The sequence below is a fragment of the Vigna umbellata genome, chromosome 3 (assembly GCF_029865625.1).
Source record: "Vigna umbellata cultivar VRB3 chromosome 3, Vumbellata_1.0, whole genome shotgun sequence".
Classification (NCBI taxonomy): domain Eukaryota; kingdom Viridiplantae; phylum Streptophyta; class Magnoliopsida; order Fabales; family Fabaceae; genus Vigna; species Vigna umbellata.
In genome coordinates this window covers 53,339,316-53,355,429 of record NC_142167.1, presented here as the reverse complement: position 1 = coordinate 53,355,429, position 16,114 = coordinate 53,339,316, and the positions used below count along the sequence as shown (strand labels likewise).

Here is a 16,114-nt window from a genome sequence, read left to right as displayed (position 1 = left end):
ATTTACATTTTTAAAATGCTAAGAAAATGAAAAGACAAATTAATACACTATCTTCGAGGAAAGAAGAGTTCTTTGAAGTCTTTCTTCTTCCTCCATTCTCTTAGTCATGGCTCATGTTGTAACTCCCTATACAAGTTTTCGTAAATCAAAGATTTCACTTAAATCAAAATTCAAAAGTAACGAACATCAAAAATCATTTTTGTATTAGTATATTTATCATTACTTCATAACAATTTGGTACAACAGTCATATATTATGACTATAAAAGATGTATTCAAAGAAACATTTATTCACTTCTTAACTATCTCATGCTCTCTTATACATTGGTACATTTCTACTTGGATATCATAATATTTTCTACAATAAAATATGTATTCTAAAAAGTATCTACTCACTTTTTAAGTATCTTCTACTCTCTTATACGTAAACAAATCAGAAAATTTTCTACAATAAAAAATATATTCCAAGAAATATTTATCTAGTTTTAACTATGTTACTCTCTTATTAATACACAAATTCCTATTCTCGTACTTTTTTATACATACATAAATTTTTAAACTTCAGGAAATTTTCTGAAGATAGATTTTTCTTGTCATATCCAATATGACCAACAAAACTATTATAGGAATAGAAACTTGGCACGAGCATATGCAAAAGCAAGCCCAGTAAGAACAAATTATGTAATTCATCTGTTTTAAACAATATTATTCTTCAAAACAATTTTATAAAACTTGAACTGGTAACGAGAAGAAGCTAGAATATTAAATTGCTGGATAATTGAACTCCAAAATTAAAGCACGGCATATGCATTCTTCTTATTCAATTTCTTAAACTACAAAAGCTGTTTAAATGTTTTCAGTCACTCGTGTAACACATTACAATTTGTTTTCCCCAAGCTGTAGCAGCGCTTGAACGAGCTGATCCACTTCCATGGAAGAATCCCCACCTTCACTCACAGCCCTAACACTTTCCTCTCTCATTAACTTCGCTCTTCGCTTTTCAGGACTCTCCCCACTCATAACCCTCTTCACAACCCGACCCAACTCATTTGGATCGGGCACAGAATCCGCCCCCTCACACACTCGAACCGCCACCCCTATTTCCTCCACCAACAGCCCCGCGTTCAAAAACTGATCCGCCTCCATCGGCCACCCCATAATAACAACCCCACTCACCATCGCCTCCATTACCGAGTTCCACCCGCAGTGGCTCACAAATCCCCCCACAACCCGGTGCCTCAGTATCGCCACCTGTGGGGCCCAACCCGTAACCACCATTCCTCGACCCGAAACCCGATCGACAAATCCATCCGGAACCAACCCGTAACCCTGTTCCAGTTGTTCCTTGTTTGGCGTCGGTGCAACCCAAACGAATCGCGTTTGGGATCTCTCCAACCCCATCGCTAACGCTTCCATTTGTTTCTTCTTTAACAACTTCTGACTCCCGAAACACACGTACAGCACCGAACCCTCTTCCTCAAACGCATCGAGCCAATTTAGAACCTCGGATCCCGTGCTTGAATTTTCGGACCGGTTAGAGCCCAGGGGCCCAACCGCGTAGACCCGCGAATGGCCGAGCTCGGCCCGGATGTGGTCCAAATAGGGACTCTCCAGCCTGCGGAACGTGTTGAAGACGCAGGCCCATGCACCATCGTTGGAAAGAAAACTCTCCTTAACGAACTCAGAGTCCGGCTCTGATTCCCTGTAGCGGAGGAACACTGAAGGAAGGTGGCCCCGCTTAAACGACGGCTGTCCGGGAATTCCATGAAAGAGAATGTCGCTATTATTAGTCAGTATGTTTGGATTGTGCCAGCAGCGCCTGAAGACGGTGGTGAAGAAGGCAGCGACGCCGTAAAACGCGATCCTGGGGATGTTGAGTTGGGCGGCGAGTTGGTGAGTCCAGCCGAGGAAGAAATCGTGGATGAGGGCAGCAGGGGGCTTTGGGTGTGTGGTGAACCAGTGGATTATTTGGGGTTGGAGTTTGGAGAGGGCATTGATGAAGGGGTAGTTTCCGGTGTTGCCAACCTCACGAATGTGTTCTGCACCGGCGGGGATTTCGGGGTGCGGCGGGAATGGGAGGACGAGGGTTTGGATGTTGTTTGGATGGGAAGATAGGAGAGGGTTGAGAATGGGAAGGTTTTTGGGAGTGATAACGATGGTGATTGTTATGCCTGCGAGGGCCAGGTGATGAGTGAGGTCGAGGAGTGCAAGAATATGACCCTGCGCTGGGTATGGAAATACAAGGATGTGAGGTTTCGACATGATCTTAGATTTCAAGACTGGAAGGAGAAGATGTGTGGAAGAAGAGTAACGGGGGATAAAGCTTTTTTACTTCACCTACTTCTAAATAATTCAGGAAAAATCTATTAGTGGTCTTTCTTTTTAATGTGGACGCCAAGCCCCTCTTATTCACTTGTTGACTTGACCCATGTCTCTTCAAGCACAACTTTTATTTCATATCATAAAGTATATTTATCTTGGAAATTCTTATAAATTAATTATGAATCAAATTTAAATAATATATTATTGAGAATATTTTATCCTTTAAGTTATAATAGCTTGAAATTATTATGTATTATATATAAAAATTCTAGTTTAATTTTGTTTCCTTTTTACTATGTATTTTTTATAAAATATTTTACCTTTAAATTATTTTTAACTGAATTTTCATACACTAATAAAATGAATGGCTCCTAGAACTCATCCTTGGAGAGCATAATTTGATGCAAGGGGAATTTTCTTTTGAATAAATTTGAAAATTATTATGAAATTTAGCTAAGTATTGTATGAGAGCACAACTTCACCAGCGGAAGTCATGTCCCGTGCACATGAATTCTACAAGAAATGTACAAATAAACGGAATTCGTTTTCATCGAACACAACATACAATTTTATTTCTTACAAATTGAATCTTTTTTTTATTGCTCAAAGACTGGTCGGATTAAACCCAAAAAAAATACGTGAGCATGGCAAGAGTCCGATTATTATCCCAGACGTCGAGTTGCTCCTTACACCACCACATTCTACTTCTTATGCTTTTTTATTTTTTTTCTCCTTCAGTCATATTTAATTATTTGAATTAATTTTTACCAACATCCACCGATTTATTAATAAAATATTAATGGTTCCATATATGAATGCACCTCCACACAGTCACCATTCCCATACGAAAATCAGCTCTCATTTTCTTCTTACCTTCTACGTGTTTCGTTGTGTCGTGAGTGTGGTGGTATTGTGAGTGTGTCTCTCTAAGTTTGTTGTGTTTGGTGGGAGGTTGCAAAGATTAGTGGTGGTGCAAGGAACTAATCCAGTGGTAGCAGAACTCGTTTTTGGTGATGGTGCTTGAAGGTGCAATGATGGTGGTATCAGCAGTAAAGGAGGTTCGTTTCAGATGCGAAAAGAAGAGAGTAACTCTTCAACGAATGTGAAAATCCTTCAACGGATATCAACATCCGTTGAAGGGGAAACATACGTTGATATCCGTTTTCCCTTCAATGGATGTTGATATCCGTTGACGGATTTTCACATCCATTGAAGGGTTACCATATTTTAACTTTTGTTTTATTATATTAGTTTATTGTTATTAAAAAATTAAATAAAAACACAACTAAATAATCAAATAAATAATAATTCAATAACTATAAATAAATTAAATAAAAAAATTTACACAATTAATTAAAATAAAACAAAAAATTAATTAACTGTAATTACATAATTAATTACAAATTACACAATTAATTAAGAATAAAACAATTCAGAACTAAATCAATTAAAACATTTAATTTAAATACTATCTATAAATTAATTTTAAAAAATTAATTAATAAACTAAAAAAATAGAAAAAATCGTGAACGGCTCAATGGATATGGCACATCCATTTGGCCTTGAACGAATATGAATATCGATCGACGAATATCCACATCTGTTGAAGGCCAAACGTATGTCCTATATCCGTTGAGTTGTTCGCAATTATCTTCTTCCTTTGCACAAACACAAAACGCAAGCACAGACACAAAACATCACATACCACAACACACAAAATATAAATTCAAATACATTAAAATGAAACTATCTATCATTCATACAAAGCATGGGAAAGAAACCCAACCTGTCATAGACCAAACGAAAAGAGCGAACCACCACAACATGAACGACGCTCCCTACGAATACCGCACCACCAACACACCACCAAGGCACCAAAATGGAGAAGAAAGGGAAGGAATTTGAAATGGAAAATGGAGAATGGTAGGGGAAGAAACAAATATGGAGAGAAAGAGAAAAAGTGAGAGTGGACGGGGTGGGGCTGCGATTGTCTGTTAGTGAAAATGAGAGGGAAGTGTAAGGTAATTAGGGTTTTGACATAAAAGTAAAAAAGGATAAATGTTAAAAGTAAATAGGATAATTTTGGAATAAAAAAATTAGAGAGGTGTAGGAAGCTCTGTTTCATGGTGGAGGAAGCAACTCTCAATTCCAATTGGCAACAAAGAGTTTGACAACAAAAGATCAACTTTGTTGTCAAGTGGTAGTTCAACTCAATTATTGGGTCGTGGTCCCGTTTTATTGGATTGCATGTTCAGTTTTTTTTTATCTTTCGCATTTTTTTCCTGTATTTTTAAATTCCAAAAATAATATTTTTAAAAAGAGAGAGTCCAGGCACATGGCTAAGGGAGGATAAGCCATCATGGTAGTTCATGTCCGTTATTCATCCTGTTTCGAGTGGACACAATGTTTAAAAGAAACAACTCAGTCTCACGATGGGTATCAAATGTTCTTTCTAGACCGAAATACCTAGAAGCACATGTGTACACTTGCCTTTATTCTTCTGGTCGAGATATCTTCTACCAACTATGTTGATAAGTCTTTTTTCGATATATCTTGATGTTCTCTGTGAGAGAGCTTACAAAGACACTTTGATGCTTATATTAGAGATGTATTATTAATGAAAATATAATAAATGATTTCACTTACGTACCTAGTAAACAATAACTATAAAATAACTATATATAATCTTTGTAAGTCTTTTTTGTTGGACGTACAATTTAGAAGTTTATCATAAGGGTTTCTTAACATACTTTATTATGATTTATCATGTGATTATGTGAACATTTTTAATATTTCATCTCATGCTACAGTGTTAGCCAAGATGTCTTTGAAATGTAAATCGAGATATCTTCCTCCTCAGCCTAATAGTACAATTATTATTATTATTATCATCTATTATTATTATTTTAAAAAAATAAGGAACCAAGAAAGAAGTGCGCTATCAATACTTAGTTTATATTTATTTGCACAGTATAATATTTATATAATAAGTATTTTTATTTATATTATTGTAAAACTATATTTTACATATATTATTCATAATAATAACAATAATAATATAAATTAAATCTAAAGTATAAATAAATCAAAATATGTTAGTTATACAGTTTTAATTTGTTTTATTATATTAATTAAAAATAAAGTGATTTAAGAACTAAACATGCATTGATTATATAACATAATTCATTTGAATAAATAAATAATGATAATTTGAAAACCCACTAACATAAAACAATTATTTAATACTTACTATAATTATATATATATATATATATATATATATATATATATATATATATATATATATATAATATGCAATGTATATTCTCAAGATTCTGAATGTGAAACTTCAAGTATTAACAATATATTGAATTAATTCATAAATAACTCAAGGCACGCAAATGACAAAATATAAACTACTTGAAAATGCCGTGATAAAATGTGAATGATATGTTGCTAAAACGAGTTAGTACAACACACATTCTGGTCAAGGATCCAAGGTTACCAACCATTCAAGCGAGCAACATGTCAAACGCAGTCGCTTCGTCTCTTGCGCCAATTTGTTTTAAGAACCCTATATTTGTTTTAAGTAAAATTAGAAAAAGGATGACATATCTCTGTCTTTATTGGCAACAAGTATGTATCAGACTTAAAAGGCCTATTATGAGTAAGAGTTAAGAATGAATTGCTCTGAGACAAACTCCACAACTACTGTGACTGCTCTGTCTTTTGATTATGAGACTCATTACCTTTCAACTAGTTAACCTCTCTTTGGTATCATTTGGAGTAAACAAAGAAAACCCTTTTGAAAATATTAATATCTTTGAGATACAATGCGTTAGTGGTTATGATGTTATTCAATAATATGTGATATTATTTATCACACTTGCCAATAAATTAATCACATGTGTATCAAGATTTGTCATAAGAGAAGTAAGCTACATGGTATTGAGTCTATGGAGAATGAGGAGATTCACTTTAGAGATATAAACACAATAAGAAATAAGTTTAATCATATAAAGAATTGACACTACTCTTTACTAAAACCTCAAGACAATGGATTACTGGATCTTCAATCTTATACGATGTTTTATTTTCTCAACGGTGAGACTTATACTTACACTTGGAGTCCTAATACATGGGTTTTGCTACAGGCTTAGATATTTCTTAAAATCTAAGAAGCCCAAACATTTCAAAAACTTGAAACTCACATTTCACCAACCAACTTAAGAATTGTTCCTACTTGCCATCCATCTCCTTTTGAATCTCTCAGTGTTATTATGAGTACCAACCCGTTTTGACATCATTCCCATTTATAACTATAGACTTTTCCTCGTCTTTCCCAGTAAGTATGCCTATGTAAGAAGGCATGCTATGGAGAAAAAAACTAGTTCTCAAGAGTCACGAAAATTGAGCCAAATCTTTTTCCCCAAGCAACTCAACAAAGTCTACCCCATTAGACTACAGAGAAGCTCTTCAACTTCTTCCATATCCTCCTTATCATCATCATTGTCACAAAACTCAGATGACTCTTCCCTATCGGATTCTTTGAATCTAGCAGATGACAATTTTCAATTTGCATTGAATTTGATTTCACCTCGTGATCGAAGAAGAGAACCAGCAGTTACTAATACTCCTCACCAACAACAAAGTTCACATGCTGCTGAACCTGGTCAATTGAGAAGATGCAATTGGATCACAAAAAACTGTGGTATGATCAATTTCTTTTGCATTGCAAACAGAGGTTACTCCATACAAACATTCAATATAAAACCAAAGAAAAGTGTCACATTTCTATTTCCAGCAGTATACGGTTTGACTTTTGATAATATTTTTCACTAAGAAAAATCAGACTCAGAATTGATATATAATACTTGCACAGATAAGGCTTACATAGAATTTCACGATGAGTGTTGGGGGGTCCCAGCCTATGATGACAAGTAAGTAACATTTCCGTACGGTGTACATCGTTTTCTTTACCATTAAAATAAGCTCTAGTATTGAAACAACGATCATAAGCACGATCTAACTCCGGTTTGATTCATGAAACAGAAAATTGTTCGAGCTTCTTACATTGTCAGGATTGCTGATAGATTACAACTGGACAGAAATTCTAAAAAGAAAGAAAATTCTTAGGTAATATTGTGTGAGGAAAATTTCCATTTGTATTCATGTTGCTTGGTCTGTGATTCATTAATATATCTATAAAATGTTATGCATGATGACACAGACAAGTTTTTGCTGGATTTGATCCTACTACTGTGGCCAAAATGGAGGAGAAAGAAATCGTGGCAATAGCATCAAACAAAGAAATTCTGTTACCCGATTGCAGAGTAAGGTGCATAGTAGACAATGCGAAATGCATAATGACGGTAAGAGCAAAATCACTAATCTGATGTAGATAAATTTTTTTGTGATTGGGTTTTTTCTGTGACTTGATCAACATGACTATGTAAACTTTTGACTTAATCATATTTTACCCCACAGATTGTGAGGGAATGTGGATCATTCAGCTGCTATATATGGGGTTATGTAAACCACAAACCAGTGATTAACAGATTCAAATATCCAAGAGATGTCCCTTTAAGGACTTCAAAAGCAGATACGATCAGTAAGGACTTAATAAAGCGTGGCTTCCAATTTTTGGGTCCTGTGATTGTTTATTCTTTTATGCAAGCTGCAGGATTGACAATCGATCATCTTGTGGATTGTCATAGGCACAGTGAATGTGTAAGGCTTGCACAAAGGCCTTGGAGACATTTGTAACATATTCGAGGAGTGTTAACAACACACTTTTTAACATACTCTTTATAAAACATTTTCTATTATTGGTTAAATGTTACTCAAAAATACAAATCTCCAAGACTCGTTATATATAAAGTGAGACTTACAATTTTGTGATTTTGCAAAAGAATCCTATCAATAATAAGGAATGTATTTATAAGAGTGTGTTAAACAATGTGTTTTGGTGTTTCTCTTTGTAACATTCAGCAGTTTACTTGCACAATTTGTACTCTTTCTTTTCTGTATCAACAGTTTTCCATACATGCATACTCTAGCAAGAAAAAACAAGAAAATGCAAGCTTTGCAGTCCCTTTCTTTTTCTTCTTTGGGTTTTGGGGTCAGTTTTCCTTCTCTTCTTTCCATAGTGATGAAGTCAATCTTTGCCATTGTCAATAAATTGAAAAGGGTTGCTTGCTTGTCATTGAATTTGAGTGATGATGAGAGTGAGTGTTGAAGCCTTGGTTGTTGTACATTACATGTTTGGTTTGGTAAGTGAATCGAACCAATTAGTAAATGAAAATGATCTTGTTTTAATTGTTTTTAGTCTGATTTTCATTATCTCTAAATCTTTTTATATATGACTTCTATATTACTAAAACAGACTAGTTTCATCAATATAACATGATGTCAGAACCTAACTAATTCATTCAAAGGGAAAATTAATAGATTGTTATTTATACATAGCGCAGAGAGTCTCAACCTATAATACTTACCTCCTTCGTTACCTTCCAAGAAGATGTTCCAAAATCATCTCATCAAAGGTCACAAATATCTTGAACAACCTCGTCAGTCCTTATAATAGAGTTTCAAAAGACAGACAATGTCAACAAGTTAGTCAATCCAAAGTTGTCTGACAACGAATTTAATTACAATCTCAATAAACCAGATTTGGAAGGTGAGTGCAGAAGCATAACTTAAAAAAATTAGTAAATTAAAAGGAGGGTTGTTGTACATAATGCTACAAAGAATGAGAGTAAACGAATTAAAGAAGAATATTGATTCTCCAGTTCATTAATAGTTAATTTTTTTCATCAATTATCAAATAATTATCATTCATTCAATTTCTAAACAGAATTGAATTATTCAAAAAACTTACTTTAATTTAGTCTCTTATTGGTTTGGATGATAGCCATCTACACCAAAACTCCTATGATGCTCTCAGGTTTTCAAATGAATGAACAACTTGGTCAGAAATCTAGAGAGAATCGAGAAGAAGAAAACATAAATATGTTTACAAAGGTAATATTTGTAAAATGGAGCTCGATCACTTGTTTTTTTCTTTTTATAACTCAAGGGTTTCAATAATAAAATAATGAAATCCACTTAGATAGTCTATTCTAACTTATTTATACAAATCATTTACACCTAAACGTTTACTTTGTCTCTTCTACACATAACATTTACTCAGAACGTGTACTTTTACCCTTAGGTTCTAACATACTTTTTGTACCTTATGTTAAAATGAGAAATTTAATATTATAATAGAAACTTTAAAAGGTTAACATAAATTTGAAACTTCCTATATTTTAATTTATTTCTCAAACAATTAAAATTTAGTTAAAGATACAAAATTTTGAATAAAACATGAAAAAAAATAAGAGAGTGAAACTTATTAATACGAACAAAAAATACAAAGAAAAAAAAAGTGAACGAATTTATCCTTGACATCTAACATCCAAATATCTAAACTAATTAATAGAGTTTATGCTGATTAATATTGGTCACGTACAGGAGACCGAGGACGCGAGATGACTTCGACTCTAAAATCAACATAGGATATATAGTATAAAATCGGATTCACACATAGGCAATATTGTTCTAGTAAAACAGATCAATGATGACTAAGAAAGGATTAAGGTAACAAATGGCTACTTAGGAAACTCTAAATCAGGATACACACTTACGAAAATTATGAACAATAAAAATACATGTAAATGTTTTAAATAGAGATTATTGACTAGATATGACATATGATCCAATCATTATAACATTTATTGTCTATTCTCAACCAAGGATTAACTAGATGAATTGAGTGATTGGAGACATTGGAAATTTGAAGGAGAGATATAAGAAGGAGCAAGGTTGTTGGAAAAAATCCAAATGTAAATTTAAGTCTCATATAATAATGACAAAATTATACACCATATAAAATAAAAATTCATAAACTTAATATCTTACTATTTTAGATTAAAAATATGTCAATATATAATAAGATTAAATGTTATATATATATATATATATATATAATCTCTCAATAAGTGTCTAATGAACTGCCTCTCAATGAAAAAGTGATAACAAAATTGAATTGATGGTTTGTCATGATAATTGCTTATACCGTAACCAAAAAAGAAACACAAATTTTAGGTTAAATATGATATTAATGATTTACATTTCGGCCACAAATAACATTTGAAAACAAATTTAATGATAGAAAAAGAATTCTACACAGTGTAATTGTTTTTGTCTGGGTAATCAGATTCATCAAAATGGATATGAATCAATAAACACGTAAAACTAAGTACAGTACTCATATTTTTGAAAAGTCCAACAAGCCTATACACTAGAATTTGCATATGGCGTGAAAAATTAATTATTCCCTTAAGTAAAGTCATTATCAGAGTGGTTTCATCAAGCTACTTAAGTGCCAACATCTCTAAATCTTTTTGTTGTCGTATTAAGAGCAAAATTGCATATTTGTTATTAAAACCAAGAGAAAACATAATCTTCTTGTATTCACAAATATTGTTAGCCATCACTGGCTCATTCCTTAGGTTCTTTTTATAAAAACGGTAATTTGTTTTAAAATTACTAAAATAGACAAGCTGTTTTGCTTCAATTATTTACTTTTTAAATTTAATAAAAAAGTCGTAATTGCACATCTCAGTAGTATGACTTAGTCTTTTAATATTTTTTATAGGACTCAAGCTTACTTTCACATCTTTCCTTTTGCTTTTTATTTTCTTTGTTTTAACTTCATGGTTAAAAAAATCACACTTTCAAACTGTTCTGCGTGAAATTTAATAGAGACACAACCAAAACTAAATAAATAAAACTAGAGAAAAATATGAACAGTTTATAAGATTCAGAGCAATTATGGTACTATTAGTTGAATCAGCGCTGAGAAATCATGCATGATTTAAAAAAATAAATAAAAAATTTCCTGTTTTCATATATGGCTTTTTCACTAAATTTCAAGAAATAATGTATTCAGATGTATACTTGTGTTTTCCACCATATTTGATTCATTTTGATATATATTTTTAATTTTTTTTTACCTATTTTGGTAATTTTTTAAATAAAAAATACATACTATATATTTTCAGGAAAACCATGCACAATTTTTTTTAAAAATATACAAGAAGTGTAATATTTCTCATTATATTCCAATATTTAAATTTTTTTATCATAAATGATTATACTTGTAATATATTTTTAATAATACACTCCTAGTTAATACCAAATTTATTAAAAATTGTAAATTTAAGTTAATAATATTTGTCATTTACAAACATTTTCAATTATTGAATTATTAAATTATTATTTTTAATATACACTATTAATAAAATGATTAATTCCTTACATTTTAATTTAATATTAATATTTATGTTGAAATCAATTTATATTCACATTAATTACAATGTTAATTTATATTATTATTTTTTATTAGAAAAATATTAAAATTACTACTACTTATTATTATTACTCAAAATTATAAATTACACAAATTTAAGTACTAAAAAAGTTTAGATGAAATTTTCATAATCGTTATATATAACTTGAAATATATTAAATACTTATATTAATTTTATATTAACATAAAATTTTTAAATTATTTTAATATTGTTAATTTCCATAAATAAATATTATATATATATTTTTGAATAATTGAAAATATTCACTTATTAAATAAATAAATTTAAATTAAAAAAATTATTTGTAAAACAAAAAAATAACCCGCATATAAATAGCAAACATCAGAAAATCATAGCAAAATTTTGGATGTGATTTATGATTCAGATTCCAGCAAATCGAATTTGTACCTTGAAACAATAACAAGTTCCGTTTCTTACATACTAACACCTAAGTAAGTCCAGGAATTTAACTTTTATTACTATACATTATAAACAATTTCTAGATTGCTTATTTGAATACGAAATTCATTTTTATATTTATAAAACAATTACACCGTAATTAATGACGTTGCATAATTTTTTTCCCACGTTACTTTTCTTTATCAGACTTTATTAAAAGTTCATTAATATTAATTCATGGATATTAATTAATTTAATTAATGTAATTATTTAAAGTTTTCTTGGATTATTACATTATTTAACGATTCAACCTATGTATACAAACTATTATTGTAATAACAAATTTTTTACGAGACTGCCAACTTAATTCTTTTACCTTTATTTAATATTATTTATTTATTTTTAATATTTTTTTAGTTTATATTTTTATGATATTTTCCTCTTATATTGTGTTAAATAAATATAAAAATTCTTATGTTTTGTATTAAATAAATATAAAAGTGTGTTAATATATATATTTTTAATATTCATTCTGTACCAAATAAAAAGATATCTGTATTTTTCATCCCATTTCCTGCGCCTCCTCACACCTTCTCACTGTTGGGTGGGAAACACAGCTTCACGGTGGTGCGACGACCTTTCTGGAAAGGAGAAGAAGCTGGCTCCGTTTGGGAGCTCCGCACAAAGAGTGACGCGGCCAAGGACGGCTACGAGATTATGGTCGACGGCAAGCGCGATAGCCAGAGAGAATGACGCGATGGCGAAAGGGTGATGTAGCTCAGGAGAACGAAGAAGGTGCCTAATATCAAAAGATTGGAGTCCTAATTAGGTGAGTTTTCCCTCCAAAGGACTTCCATTTGGCTTCACATTTTCTTCTTTCAAACTCGCGATTCCACAGATTTCACATCCGATCTCATGAAGTTAACGAGTTAACTCGTGAGTTTACCACATTTCCAGCACCTCTGCCTTCACTTACACCAAATACAGCCTCAAGATGAATACGTGCTATCTCACCCTTTGGTTTGTGTTAGCTTTGGTCTTACCTTTATCATCAGCAGCAGCAGCCTATCCCACAAAACACATTCCTGCTTTGTATGTTTTTGGTGACTCTCTTGTTGATTGCGGAAACAACAACCATCTTCCTAGTGGTGGACCCTCTTTTCTTCCTTATGGTATAGACTTCATGCACGGCAAGCCTACCGGACGAGCAACAAATGGAAAAACTGTGGCTGATTTCCTTGGTAACATTACTCTGCCATTTGGGTACTTATGATTCAACTAATATATCTTTGTTTCATAAATTGCTCTTCATTGTTACAACCTTTTCATTTCCCACAAAGTTAAGTACATTACTTGAATATCTGAAGGTATGATAACATAATAAGAACCACTTGTTTGATTTTCAATTCAACTTATTTTTAAACTGAATTTTATAAGAATTAGTAAAGGAGGACTTGCTTCTGAATTTATTACGTTTACCAATTTTAATATTTCTAAGTCATTTCTCTTTATGCAGCTATACATCTAGGACTACCCTTAACCCCTCCCTACTTGGGTCTTTCGAATCATCAAAGGAACAGAGTAAGCACAGGCATTAATTATGCATCTGCTGGGTCTGGTGTTCTTCCAGATACCAACAACGTAAGTTAATGTCGCACCTGTTTTTGATGTTCATCAGTACTCAGGTACTTTTTGTCTTTAACATGATGTACCCTTTTGGTTGCAGGATACGTCTTTGACACTAGACAAACAAATTAAGTTCTTCCATAGGACTATTACGCATAATTTGCCAAAGATGTTCACTGAGAATGAAGAATTAGAGAAGCATATTTCTGAATCCTTGTTTTTCGTCTCTACTGGGGTGAATGATTATTTCCACAACGGAACCTTCCGCGGCAACAAGAGCTTTGCTTTTTTCCTTCTTAGTGAAATAACCCTGCGCGTCAAGGTAAATATTTCATGTGACAGAATTGACAACAAAGTTACTAAAAATATTTCTGATTGCATTTTTTCATAAGAACTTTTCCGGCAAGAATGAACATGTTGAATATAGCGTTAGATTTTAAGTGGGATAAGAGAACACAGATAATAGCCTCAATGAACTTGATTTGGAGAGATCCTAATGTCTAACTCAATTTCACAATATTCATTTATAAGATAAGATCGAAATAAATATTATGATTTAGTCATATTTGAATAAGCATGCAATCTTCGACTATTTCTTTATATTTCATGTCTTTGTTTTCTTGCAGACAATGTATGGCCTAGGAGCAAGAAAATTTATCTTGAACAACATTCCCCCAGCAGGTTGCTTTCCATCAAAAGCTATCCACACAAGACCAATGGGAAAATGTGATGAGAAAATAAACAAAGCGATCACCTTTTACAATAAGAAGTTGCGTGAAGTACTCCATGAGCTCCAATCAAACCTTCCTGGCTTCACCTTTATACATGCAGATCTCTATGGGTTCCTTAAGAAAATGCGGAAAATTGGAAGTTATTATGGTAAGAAGAAACCAAAATGCATTCATCATCAACAGAAGTTTGTTGGAGAAAATCTTTACAAACATTTTCAATATGCAAAAGTTTTAAAAGAAACAATTTAAAAAAATATTAAAACTAACTTGTGAATAGTTAATATGAAGGATCTAGTTTAATATATTGGAAGTCTCTACTCAATTAGAAATAATCAGATAACGAGAGATAAAACTAATTTACGATATAACTGTAAATTTCATTTTACAAGTTGATTGTGTAAGGTTAAATTAGATTTAAAATCTATTTTTTAACATAATATTAAAATAATCTATCTCATTAAAATTTGTTATTTTATATTGTTCTACGATTAACCATTAATATTTAGTTTTATATTCAATCTTAAAGTCAACTTCATAAGCACACTTGAATAGCTAATATTACTTTTATTTGCAGGGATAGTGGAAACATGGAAACCTTGTTGCCCCAATACCATTTATGGTGATCTCAAATGCCAACCCAGCTCTGTACCTTGTCCTAACAGAAACACTCATCTTTTCTTTGATCAATACCACCCTTCCGAAATCGCAAACAAAGAATATGCATGGCTATGCTTCAATGAGAAGATTATTTGCAAGCACTGGGGTCTCAAACTGTTCTATCAAGCATAGTGTTTGCTTTGTCGTATCAAATAAAAGGATTTGTGACAATCCGTCCCTTGAAATCATAGAACTATGTATTACAAAAGTCGTCATAATCTCAAAATACTGATTGTTTACTAAAACAACGTGTTAAAGACTATTTCACTGATCGTATATCAAACATAAAATCAATTATGTCTTCTTAAGAGAACACCAAATTAATCATAAATTAAAGCTCCAATTATGAAAGCATTTCAAGATTCTTTTCATAGATCTTTATGCTAAACGAATGGTCCCTTGGAATTGTAGAACAAACTAGTGAAAAACATTCATTCACTACTTCTTGTAGTTGTTTTTATACAATGAACAATATATTTTATAGTGTCACATTTCTTGACCATTGCACTCAAAAATAGATAAAAACGACTATAAAAGACCAATTGACAAACTATCCATAAGTCTCTAATGATTAATCTTTAAATATTTTTTTTATTCTTCATCTCGATTCTTTCATTCTTCATCTTGACTTCTTATGTGCAATAATTCTTCTCACACCATGCTTTTTTTCATGTGTAGTAATTCCTCTCACATCGTGTTTGTTCTTTTCATGAATAGTTGGATTCTTTGCTTTCTTTATGACTGACTTTGCTTTCACTTTGTTCGTGTCCAACTTGTACTTCGCTTTCATTGTGGTTAACTTCTTCTTTGCTTTCTTAGTAGGCGACTTGTTTTTTGTAATCTTGATGATATACTTGTTCTTCTCTTTGGTTGACTTATTACTCATTAGATTTCTATCAATAGACTAACTCTTTTTGAGATCAAACCACTCCCACATATTGTTGCATTCAATTACACCGATCTC

General features: G+C 31.9%; 3 protein-coding genes across 6 annotated transcripts; 2 read left to right on the top strand and 1 right to left on the bottom strand.

Moving 5' to 3' along the window:
• Nucleotides 1-777: 777 nt before the first annotated feature.
• On the bottom strand, nt 778-2,451 carry LOC124849139 (UDP-glycosyltransferase 89A2-like). The gene has a single exon (XM_047327015.2). The coding sequence runs from the start codon at nt 2,259-2,261 to the stop codon at nt 876-878; it is 1,386 nt and encodes a 461-aa protein (XP_047182971.2). The 5' UTR covers nt 2,262-2,451; the 3' UTR covers nt 778-875.
• A 4,162-nt stretch (nt 2,452-6,613) lies between these two features.
• LOC124847910 (uncharacterized) lies at nt 6,614-8,609 on the top strand. Its single transcript, XM_047325500.2, has 5 exons — nt 6,614-7,032; nt 7,204-7,261; nt 7,374-7,457; nt 7,552-7,693; nt 7,809-8,609. The coding sequence occupies exons 1-5, from the start codon at nt 6,696-6,698 to the stop codon at nt 8,085-8,087; spliced, it is 900 nt and encodes a 299-aa protein (XP_047181456.2). The 5' UTR covers nt 6,614-6,695; the 3' UTR covers nt 8,088-8,609.
• Nucleotides 8,610-12,688: 4,079 nt separating this feature from the next.
• On the top strand, nt 12,689-15,358 carry LOC124847911 (GDSL esterase/lipase At2g03980-like). 4 transcript variants are annotated; one of them, XM_088108830.1, is made up of 6 exons: nt 12,689-12,965; nt 13,168-13,377; nt 13,653-13,777; nt 13,863-14,084; nt 14,389-14,641; nt 15,068-15,358. In XM_088108830.1, exons 2-6 carry the CDS (start codon nt 13,320-13,322, stop codon nt 15,280-15,282), a joined length of 873 nt encoding a protein of 290 aa, XP_087964956.1. In that variant the 5' UTR covers nt 12,689-12,965; nt 13,168-13,319; the 3' UTR covers nt 15,283-15,358. The 4 variants fall into 4 exon arrangements, with proteins under 4 accessions (XP_087964956.1, XP_087964955.1, XP_087964954.1 ...); XM_088108829.1 differs by having other exon boundaries at nt 13,094-13,377; XM_088108828.1 differs by having other exon boundaries at nt 13,058-13,377.
• Nucleotides 15,359-16,114: the final 756 nt, after the last annotated feature.

Bases quoted from the DNA above. Each gene is read 5' to 3' on its own strand.
- LOC124849139 (XM_047327015.2), bottom strand. From the start codon at position 2,261: ATGTCGAAACCTCACATCCTTGTATTTCCATACCCAGCGCAGGGTCAT.
- LOC124847910 (XM_047325500.2), top strand. From the start codon at position 6,696: ATGGAGAAAAAAACTAGTTCTCAAGAGTCACGAAAATTGAGCCAAATC. The intron at 7,262-7,373 runs GTAAGTAACATT...TTCATGAAACAG, and splicing joins GTCCCAGCCTATGATGACAA to AAAATTGTTCGAGCTTCTTA. The intron at 7,458-7,551 runs GTAATATTGTGT...ATGATGACACAG, and splicing joins AAAAGAAAGAAAATTCTTAG to ACAAGTTTTTGCTGGATTTG.
- LOC124847911 (XM_088108829.1), top strand. From the start codon at position 13,131: ATGAATACGTGCTATCTCACCCTTTGGTTTGTGTTAGCTTTGGTCTTA. The intron at 13,778-13,862 runs GTAAGTTAATGT...TTTTGGTTGCAG, and splicing joins TTCTTCCAGATACCAACAAC to GATACGTCTTTGACACTAGA. The intron at 14,085-14,388 runs GTAAATATTTCA...GTTTTCTTGCAG, and splicing joins AAATAACCCTGCGCGTCAAG to ACAATGTATGGCCTAGGAGC.